The following is an 11,169-nucleotide window of genomic DNA, read 5'->3' on the forward strand; positions in this document are numbered from 1 at the left end:
TATGCGGCTGTGTCTGTTTTAATAAAATATAACAATTGGGATGAAAAAAAAACACAAAAAACGAAATTTAAATAGATAATGCTGTATTGTTTTACAATATACAATCATTTAAATGGTAAATGGCATGTACTTATGGCGCCTTTATTCAAGTCAGGAGACTTCACCAAAGCGATGTAGCCTACTCTAGGCTACTTTTAAACGTGTGTAATTTTTTTCTTTGTTTGCAGTTCTATATGTAAGGCCATTGTTTTAATGGCTTCATTAATATTTTTTTTTTTCTTGCTTTTGCTTTTTGAATAAAGGAGCGAATTAATCACTGAAATCGATACAATCCCACCATCATACATACGTCCAAATCTGCATGCTTTTATTGTGAAGTGTTGGAACTTCTTTACCGGAAGTATTTCCCACCAGACTATTTCCTCCTTCCTTCCATGCTAGCTCACTCAGGCAGTTAGCAAGCGAAGTAGAACCTTTAAATTCTGTTGTGCAGTTAATAATAACGAGTTTGTTTGAATTATTGTAAACCGAAAACTTGTTTCCGAAGCTTTTAAAAACACAAATAACAAAATGAATATACGAAACGCCAGGGTAAGCACATTGTAATCCAATTACAACCACGCTGTTTAACCACCAGCTAATGCTAAGCTAATCTTAACTCCTGCTGCAAATTGAAGAGGTTAACCGATTTTCCTCTGTATAACGTGCCTTTGCGGTTAACCTGTTTTATCTGTTCCAGCCGGAGGACCTAATGAACATGCAGCACTGCAACCTGCTGTGTCTCCCCGAAAACTACCAGATGAAATATTACTTCTATCATGGATTGTCGTGGCCTCAGGTGCTGCTTCTCTCCCTTTTCACTCTCTTTTCGCCCTCTATGTCGGCAGAGTTTACATGTTTCACACTCTGTGTCTTTCCGTTTTTTATTCAGCTTTCATACATCGCAGAGGATGAAAATGGCAAAATAGTTGGATATGTATTAGCAAAGATGTGAGTATCCTACCACTATCTTGGGCACATCTCAATAAGTTATCAAAATATACATTTCTGGAAATCATTAAAATATAAGACCTACTGATTAATTACACTTGGGTTATTATACAGTAAGGAAAATAAGTATTTGAAAACCCTGCTATTTAGCAGGTTTCCTCCACTTAGAAATCAAGGAGAGGTCTGAAATTGTATTAATATTTAATAACTAGAAAAAGCTGTTTCGGAGAAACAGCAAGTGGGAATGCTTTTGCTGAATGAAAAAAGCTGAAATTACCTGAAGAACATATGAAAATGTGATAGGAAGTCATCAGAAACTTTAAACTGCAGAAAACAGTTGAATCATCTGAATATTTTGTAGGGTAGAATCATTTGGCAGTAAAATGTCAGAAACAAACTCATCTTAAAAGCTGCACAGCCAAACCATACATGATATCAAAAAATGTCTTGAATGTGGGCGCTAGAAGGGTCTTAATATAATTTCTCCCAAGTTTCTAGAAAAAGTTCTAAAGAAATTTTGAAGGGGGGCCACCTACTGCCCAGAAACATGTCAGGCGTGTTATGAATTAGCAGCAAACAGAAAAGCTTAATTCCTGTCCAGAAAGAGAGCAGAATGAAGCCAAAGTTCACAGCATAGGCTGAAAAGTATTAAATTAGCTGAATCAGAAAATTAAATACAAAGAAAAACTGGAAACTTATCTGGTTGAAGAAAAAATGAGTAGCTTAAGGATGGGAAGTAAAATGTTGAGGAAGATGGTATTGGATAAGTATCAAAATTTTGAAATCATATGTGGAAATGTCAAGACTTGGCAAAACTATTTGAAATTATTTAAAATGTGTCGGTTGACTAGCATAAAGAAAACAGTTTCATCCTTAGAGGATTGAAAATCTACAAACCTATGTGCAAGACTGACCATGAGAAGCAGAGGAAGGACAGAGAGAGAAGCTTATAGAAAGAGAGCTAATACCACTGAAGGAGCTGAATTTATCAAAAAAACTAACCTGCATGTTACGAGCCGCTGTGGTGATGAAAGCACCGTTGGCAGGCTTAGGCTGCATGTTACGAGGTTAGCAGATGCTTTATTACAGTGTAAATCTTAGAACCTGATTAAGAAATATGCACTGGTGTGTGGTCAACAGGCCTTGGTAGTGTAATTTGAAGAAATTTGTTGAGTTTGGGTGATGGCTACCAGCCATACGGCACAGTGAATGAGTGTGTGTAAGGAAGAGGCTTTTATTTTGAAGAGTCTCTTCAATCTTATTTCGGAAGTCTATCAGGGATGTGTGTCAAGGGGAGGGTCATGCCCAGCAGTGATATAGAACCAATTTCTAAATATAAAATCACTGTTTTTCCATGGTATTGGTTGAATAGATGCTGTATTAGAGCGTAAATGTGAGAGTTTTATTGTGAAATTCGCTCTGGGGTATGTTTTGAAAAGGTCCCTAGAGTCTAATAGAAACAAGCTGGTAGAGTTTGGGTCATAATGCTGAGCCATTTGCATCAATTAATACACGAGTATAATATAGAGGCTTTTATTTTGTAAGGTCACTGGAGTCTTATTTTGAAAGTCTAGCAGGGTTGTGTGTTGAGGAAAGGGTCAGACCCTGCAGTGATACTTGATGACTTTCCAATCGTTAAATCACTCTTTTCCCTTGTTATTAGGGCAGTAGATAAAGTGGCAATGGGAGGCTTTTATTTTGAAAATTTCTGTGGGGTGTGTTTTGAAAACCCCCTAGAGTCTCATTTTTAAAAAAAGTGGTTGAGCTTGGGTCATAATGTTGAGCCATATGCTGGGAAAAAATATGAGTTTAATGTAGGAGCTTTTATTTTGAAGGGTCCCCGGAGTCTTATTTTGAAAGTCTATCAGGGTTGCGTGTGAAGGGAAGGGTCATGGCCAGTAGTCATATTGTATCCACTTCCTTATGTTAAATCAGTGTTGTCTCCCTCCATTAGATTAAAATGTGCTGTTTAAAGTGGTGGAGGTAAAATCTCTTTGAAGCACGGTTACCTTGACGACGTTAACGAGCCTGTCAGTGACAGAGACATGCGCTTCACTTTCGTTCCTTTCCTCTCAGGCTTTTTTGAATGGGAATATAAGCTCCGAACAAACGAGTGCTGAAGACAAACCGTAAATGGTATCTAAAAAATTCTTTCAGTCTAAGTGACAGCTATCCTTTGTCTCCAAGTGGGGTAACTTTCATGGCTGTAGCTCATTCACAGCCTTAATGGGAAGGAGAAATAAAAAGGTTTGAGAAATCCTGCTGGTCTCATTCAATTACATGCAGCTTAATGGTAGAGCAGAACTCTCAAAAGCAAAACTTTCCTTGCGAACAAACGAGCGGTGAGCCAAAACCGTAAAAGGTATTCAAAAAATTATTTCACCGTTGCCGTCAGCCGGCCTTCGGCTTCGACTGTGCCAACTTTCACATTTCTACTAAAAACTATTTGGCCACGGTGATGATGTAAAAATTAGCTTTTTCTGAGTTTGAGGATTTTTCTCAGAATCAACATTTTCCTATGCCCGAACAAGTCAGCTAAACCATAAATGATATTTAAAAAATTCCTTCAATGTGAGTGCTAGAATGGTCTGAAGATGATCTATAACAAGTTACATGTTAGTACATCACATGGTTATGAAATGGGAGCGATACGAAAATATGTGTCGTTTTGGATTTTGTCTGTGATTTTTGGAAAGTCTCTTATAGGATTTCTATTGGGGAAATGTGGACTTCTTTGTTGTCTGGGCCAAACTGTCCGAAAACCGTAAATGCCACACAAATGAGGGTTACATTTCCTGAATCCTGACAAAAATCCCTACGTTTTGATGCGAAATTTATTTCAATTGAGTGAAAAATCCGGGAGTGAGAAGAATTTGTTCGGAAAAACCAGAACAGCTCAAAAGCTAGAGCACGCACTCTAGCAGTTGAAGAATTCCGTCCATAGACTTTCATTATAAATCTGAAAATCTTAAAATTTTCTTTTAAAGTTTGAAGCTTCACTGAAGCAAAACTGTAAAAGTTAGCAAAAAGCTGAGTTAAACAGTAATGGCAGAAAGATACGGAAACATTTTAAAAGTTGAATGGTGTTTCTAGCTGAAAGTATGCTGAAGTAGTTAAAGGTCGAAGATGATAAAGTTTTAGCTGAATTTTGCTGAAATCTAAGAATTCTAAATGCATTTCAATGGGACAAAAAAAACGCAGAAAAAGCAGAATATCGCGAAAACTACAAAAAATATCTTAACCAAAAGACATAGCACAATTCTCCTGAACAAGCTGAACGTTTTGATACCAAAATTGTTGAAATTGGTTGAAAGCTGCGGGACTAGTTAGAGTCAGAAAAATTTAAAGTGAACAACAATAAGTGGGAATGCATAAGCATTCCCACTTGATAAGTATTCGAACACCTGTCTATCAGCTTGAAATCTGACCCTCATAAACCTGTTAGTCTGCCTTAAAAACGTCCACCTCCACTCCATTTATTATTCTAAATTAGATTAGAGGGACTCGTGTTCTTGCCAAGTTTGTTCTTGAGACGAACACAAGAATGAATGGACTTGAGGAAAACGGAAGCACGCAGCATAAATATGGATCAATTGGAACAGAAGCGTACTCGTGATATCGCCACACGCTCAGCTCCCTGTAGCTGCATTTCACCTCATGCTATTAATAGTCTGTAGATAATAATAAATTCTTACTTTTTTTCATTTAGTGGGGGAATAACAATTAACACAGTCAGATAAACACATATCAAATGAATGTTTTGCCAAATAAAACAAAAAACTCGCCCTCAGAGCCAGCGGTCCTTCACAAGCAGCTATGCGGAGAGAGGGCTGCTGCAGACTGCCTGGGATTAGACCTAGCTGCCAATACCCTTGGAGGTCCGCTGGTTGACGTGGTTCTCTCAAATCCAGAAATTCTTTTTTAAATTATGCATTAAATCGGCAAATGGGCCATATAGTGATGCTTAAAAGTATATTATTCTCTGCTCAATTAGAATAGATTTACTTTATTTATCCCAAGCTGGGAAATTGTAGTGTAGCAGCTTTACACGTGTTGTGACTGTCACTATGTGTAAAGCTGCTGCTACACTACAATTTCCCAGCTTGGGATAAATAAAGTAAATCTATTCTATCTATTCTATTCTATTAATCTTAAAACGCACTGTTATTAAACAATGGCAACAGAAAAGAAAACCGTTATACTCTGAGCTCTGTGAACGCTAAACTAAAAGCTGCTGCCGCCGCAGTGCATGCTGGGACAGCTGTAATCTGTATTTGTAAATTGGAACAGTACCAGGACTGAGTATAATATTGATAATATTTGATAATATTTAGTAATACTGAATGTTGTTCACTTTAAATTTTTCTGACTCTAACTAGTCACGCAGTTTTCAACCGATTTCAACAATTTTGGTATCAAAACTTTCAGCTTGTTCAGGAGAATTGTGCTATGTCTTTTGGTTAAGATATTTTTTGTAGTTTTCGCGATATTCTGCTTTTTCTGCGTTTTTTTTGTCCCATTGTCCCACAGCATACTTTCAGCTAGAAACACCATTCAACTTTTAAAATGTTTCCGTATCTTTCTGCTATTACTGTTTAACTTGGCTTTTTGCTAACTTCTACAGTTTTACTTCAGTGAAGCTTCAAACTTTAAAAGAAAATTTTCAGATTTTCAGATTTATAATGGAAGTCTATGGATGGAATTCTTCAACTGCTAGAGTGCGTGCTCTAGCTTTTGAGCTTTTCTGGTTTTTCCGAACAAATTGTTCTCACTCCCTCATTTTTCACTCAGTTGAAATAAATTATACATCAAAACGTAGGGATTTTTGTCAGGATTCAGGAAATGTAACCCTCATTTGTGTGGCATTTACAGTTTTCCGACAGTTTGGCCCAGACCGCGAAGAAGTCCACACTTCCACAATAGAAATCCAATGAGAGATTTTCCAAAAATCACAGACAAAATCCAAAACGATTCATATTTTCGTATCGCTCCCATTTATTAACTATTTGATGTACTAACATGAAACTTGGTATAGAACATCGTCAGAGCCTTCTAGCACTCACATTGAAGGAATTTATTCAATATCATTTATGGTTTAGCTGTTTAGCTGACTTGTTCAGGCATAAGAAAACATTGATTCTGAGAAAAGTCCTCAAACTCAGAAAATGCAAATTTTTACATCGTCACCGTGGCCAAATAGTTTTTAGTAGAAACATGAAAGTTGGCACAGTCGAAGCCGAAGGATGGCTGACGCCAACAGTGAAATAATTTTTTGAATACCTTTTACGGTTTTGGCTCACCGCTCGTTTGTTCGGAGGGAAAGTTTTGCTTTTGACAGCTCAGCTCTACCATGGAACTCCATGTAATTTAATGAGACCAGCAGGATTTACAAACCTTTTTATTACTCCTTCCCATAAAGGCTGTGAATGAGCTACAGCCATGAACGTTATCCCAATCGGAGACGAAGGATAGCCGTTGCTTAGACTGAAAGAATTTTCTAGATACCATTTACAGTTTGTCTTCAGCACTCGTTTGTTCGGAGTTGATTTTCCCATTCAAAAAAGCCTGAGAGGAAAGGAACGAAAGTGAAGCGCTTTTCTCTCTTTCACTGACAGGCTCGTTAAGCGTTGTCAAGGTAACCAAGCTTCAAAGGATTTTACCTCATTTTCATATGTTCTGCAGTTAATTTCAGCTTTTTTCATTCAGCAAAAAAAGCATTCCCACTTTGCTGTTTCTCCGAAACAGCTTTTTCTAGTTTGCAGCTGTATCACTCAAATCATGAGTAAAAAAAAATCATAAAATGTGATTTCTGGATTATTATTATTTTTTTTTTTTAGGTTATGTCTTTTAAAGTGGACATGCACCTACAATGAAAATTTTAGATCCCACTATGATTTCTTTTTTTTTTTTTTTTTTTTTTTTTTTTTTTTTTAAGTAACTTTGCTTCAAAATCTTTCCAAATTCACAGCTATTCCTGTTGATTGTGCATCTGTTTAAACCTTAAAATTCAAATGTGGTTAGAAATGTGGTTGGACTGCTCTGTGAACAGCTCCCCCTCTTTAACACTTACCTCGTGTGGCTTGTTCTGTGGCTGATAGATGGGAATGTTGCCATAACATTTTATATGACAATGTTTTTACGCATTTATTCCCTATGATTTGGGCTATTACTGTATGAATTTCAACAATGAGAAGTCAGCATCAGTGATTTTACTTTCATATATAATCAAATATTTGATTGAGATCCACAACTAGTGACAATCTGGTGGACAACGTTCAGCTCTGCCCCCTCCCCTCACTCTGTTGGCAAAAACAAGGTTTATAAAGATCCTGAATTAAACTGAATTTGGTTTTTATGAGCTGTAAGATATCATTACCTAAATAGTCAGAAATTCACGGTGTGTAATATATTTAAAGGATTTTTATTTTAAAATGGTAAATGCTATAATAAAGTAACATTAAACTTCCAGAAAATTGTAAAATGGCAGAAACCCTCAGTTGCTTTGAATCCAGATCAAAACTTGCATGTAGTAGCCTTTGACTATGTTATCTAAATATCATTAAAGTTTGTAGTCTAACTTTTATCATTTTATCATCAATCGTTTTATTTTTAGTTTTGTTATCTAGGAATATACTTTTTTCCTGTGTGTTTTCCTATTACAGGTGCTGGTCATAAAATTAGAATATCATGAAAAAGTAGATTGATTTCAGTAATTCCATTTAAAAAGTGAAACTTGTATATTATATTCATACATTACATACAAACTCATATATTTCAGATGTTTATTTTGTTTAATTTTGATGATTACAAATGACAACAAATGAAAATCTCAAATTCATCATATCAGAAAATTAGAATATTACTGAAGACCAATAAAAACAAAGGATTTATAGAAATGTTGGCCAACTGAAAAGTATGAACATGAAAAGTATGAGCATGTACAGCACTCAGTATTTAGTTGGGCCTCCTTTGGCCTGTATTACTGCAGCAATGCGGCGTGGCATGGAGTCGATCAGTCTGTGGCACTGCTCAGGTGTTATGATAGCCCAGGTTGCTCTAATAGTGGCTTTTAGCTCTTCTGAATTGTTGGGTCTGGTGTATTGCATCTTCTTCTTCACAATACCCCATAGATTTTCTATGGGGTTAAGGTCAGGAGAGTTTGCTGGCCAATTAAGAACAGGGATACCATGGTCCTTCAACCAGGTACTGGTAGCTTTGGCACTGTGTGCAGGTGCCAAGTCCTGTTGGAAAATGAAATCTGCATCTCCAAAAAGTTGGTCAGCTGCAGGAAGCATGAAGTGCTCTAAAACTTCCTGGTATGTGGCTGCGTTGACCCTGGACCTCAGAAAACACAATGGACCAACACCAGCAGATGACATGGCACCCCAAACCATCACTGACTGTGGAAACTTTACACTGGACTTCAAGCAACGTGGATGAAGTGCCTCTCTTCTTTTCCTCCAGACTCTGGGACCTTGATTTCCAAAGGAAATGCAAAATTTACTTTCATCAGAGAACATGACTTTGGACCACTCCCCAGCAGTCCAGTCCTGTTTCTCTTTAGCCCAGGCAAGACGCTTCTGACGCTGTCTGTGGTTCAAGAGTGGCTTGACACAAGGAATGCGACAGCAGAAACCCATGTCTTTCATACGTCTGTGTGTGGTGGTTCTTGAAGCACTCACTCCAGCTGCAGTCCACTCTTTGTGAATCTCCCCCACATTTTTGAATGGGTTTTGTTTCACAATCCTCTCCAGGGTGCGGTTATCTCTCTTGCTTGTACACTTTTTTCGACCACATCTTTTCCTTCCCTTCGCCTCTCTATTAATGTGCTTGGACACTGAGCTCTGAACAGCCAGCCTCTTTAGCGATGACCTTTTGTGTCTTGCCCTCCTTGTGCAAGGTGTCGATGGTCGTCTTTTGGACAACTGTCAAGTCAGCAGTCTTCCCCATGATTGTGTAGCCTATAGAACTAGACTGAAAGACCATTTAAAGGCTTTTGCAGGTGGTTTGAGTTAATTAGCTGATTAGAGTGTGGCACCAGGGGCCATCAATTTTGAACCTTTTCACAATATTCTAATTTTCTGATATGATGAATTTGAGATTTTCATTTGTTGTCATTTGTAATCATCAAAATTAAACAAAATAAACATCTGAAATATATGAGTTTGTATGTAATGTATGAATATAATATACAAGTTTCACTTTTTAAATGGAATTACTGAAATCAATCTACTTTTTCATGATATTCTAATTTTATGACAAGCACCTGTATGTACAGAACTTTGATTTGTCTTGCTATTGGAATTTTTTTTATAAATAAATGGGCCTGGCAGAGAGGTTAGAGACAGCTTTAATTGCTTCCTGATTAAGTGCAAGGTTTTGAATATCCAAATAATCTCTTTTTTGTTTGTTTTTTGTTTTTTTCAGGGAGGAGGACCCAGATGATGTGCCTCATGGACATATTACATCATTGGTGAGTCTGAGTACAGACACCTTGTTGTATTTTGTACTTCACTGAGAAGTCTGTCTAAACCCTCCTCACTTGTTGCAGGCGGTGAAGCGATCGCACAGACGCCTTGGTCTGGCCCAGAAGTTAATGGACCAGGCCAGCCGAGCCATGATTGAAAACTTCAATGCCAAATATGTCTCACTTCACGTTCGCAAAAGGTACATTTTCCACATTTCTTACCCAGGTGTGAAAACAGTCTTCTTTGGTTGGGTGTAGATGGGTTAAGGAAGTGCTTTAGCTTGGTGACATGATATTTACTGATGTTTTCTCCCCACTGAAGCAACCGAGCGGCTCTACACCTGTACTCCAACACCCTGAAGTTTCAGTAAGTTTGCTTTTTTTGTAATGTCAAATATTTAGAGCGTGGGCCTTCAAATAGTGTGTGTATATGTACAGTTATAAAAAAATAAACATATAAAGATAGCTATGTCAGCTTAAACTAACCAGTCTTTCAATCTATATAATTTGTTTCGTTTAGTGAATCAAGTCACTGAAATAAACAAAGTTTGCAACAATATTAAACTTTATAGCTAAGAATGTAAATAAAGTGAGGGATTTTCTCGTATATTTTCAGGATCAGTGAAGTTGAACCTAAGTATTACGCGGATGGGGAAGATGCCTATGCCATGAAGAGAGACCTGGCTCACATGGCCGATGAGGTGAATTAAATCTGTAAATGTCCTCCTTTTTACTTACTTTTGAAATATTTTCATTTTTTACCACATGAAAATATTGTCATTTTTTAATGTAATTTTTTGTCCTTTTTTGTTGTGTTTGCACTCTTGCAGTTGAGGAAACCTGGCGTTCGTGTGTCGAGTCAAGGAGCAACATGTGGTCAGAGCCCATCAGGCTCCGGTGACCAAGAAAGAGAGAGTGAGAGGGACAGCGGAGGAGAAAGCAAAGAGTTGAGTGAAGTCAGCGAGGCAACGGAAAGCACAGACGTTAAAGATTCTTCTTCTGACTCACAATGATGCCAGTTTTTGACTTTTTTTTTCCATAAAAACATCCAGTTTTATCTCAGTTTGCAGCTGTTTCTGGCTTTAGAGACTGGTCGTCTGATCACCGAAGCTGCACCTCTGATTTGTTTTTTTCTCTTACTTTTCTCTTGCTGGGATGAACAGCGAGCCAATGTGTTGTCTAAATTAAACAAAACCATTGGTAAAAGCTCTATTGGTTTAATCTCTTAAGTTTGTGGGGGGAAAAACACATTTTACAAATATTTCCTTTAGCATTTGGCATGTCCCCAGTTATTGGATAAAGAGAAACTACATCACTGTTGTAAAGTACATACATTTTAATACCACAGGATTAAAGTTTTCAACAAGTGCAAGACTCCTTTTTAATCAGATCATCGATCAAATTAAATTCAAATGTATAAAACATTGTCCAAATTTTATCTCCTTATAGAAAACAAGACGTTTCATAGTCCCATATAAATTCCTCGTCATGGTGTTGAGATTAAATCGGAGCTTCCTGCAAACTGCTGCGTATAGAGGTCTTTTATGCTTTGCAGGTGCAACTGAGAGTGGGTGGTTTCAGCATGTGTTAAAACTAGGGGTGTAAATAATAATCGTTTTGTATCGATGCATCGATCCAAAAGCCGACGATCCGATGCATCGACACGTCCGCAAGATAATCGATTCATGTTTTTTTTCTTCCCTCCGGTCTAT

At 37.4% G+C, this 11,169-nt stretch overlaps 1 protein-coding gene across 2 annotated transcripts; it reads left to right on the forward strand.

Annotated features, from left to right (window-relative positions):
* The first annotated feature begins 419 nt into the window (after positions 1–419).
* Positions 420–10,669, forward strand: naa10 (N-alpha-acetyltransferase 10, NatA catalytic subuni). 2 transcript variants are annotated; one of them, XM_038283160.1, is made up of 8 exons: positions 420–591; positions 740–838; positions 932–990; positions 9,418–9,463; positions 9,542–9,657; positions 9,780–9,824; positions 10,074–10,158; positions 10,288–10,669. In XM_038283160.1, the coding sequence occupies exons 1-8, from the start codon at positions 571–573 to the stop codon at positions 10,468–10,470; spliced, it is 654 nt and encodes a 217-aa protein (XP_038139088.1). In that variant the 5' UTR covers positions 420–570; the 3' UTR covers positions 10,471–10,669. The 2 variants fall into 2 exon arrangements, with proteins under 2 accessions (XP_038139088.1, XP_038139090.1); XM_038283162.1 differs by having other exon boundaries at positions 10,074–10,171; positions 10,288–10,431.
* Positions 10,670–11,169: the final 500 nt, after the last annotated feature.

This window comes from Cyprinodon tularosa, unplaced genomic scaffold (genome assembly GCF_016077235.1).
Source record: "Cyprinodon tularosa strain WSP-4 unplaced genomic scaffold, ASM1607723v1 ctg19, whole genome shotgun sequence".
NCBI classification, from domain to species: Eukaryota; Metazoa; Chordata; class Actinopteri; order Cyprinodontiformes; family Cyprinodontidae; genus Cyprinodon; species Cyprinodon tularosa.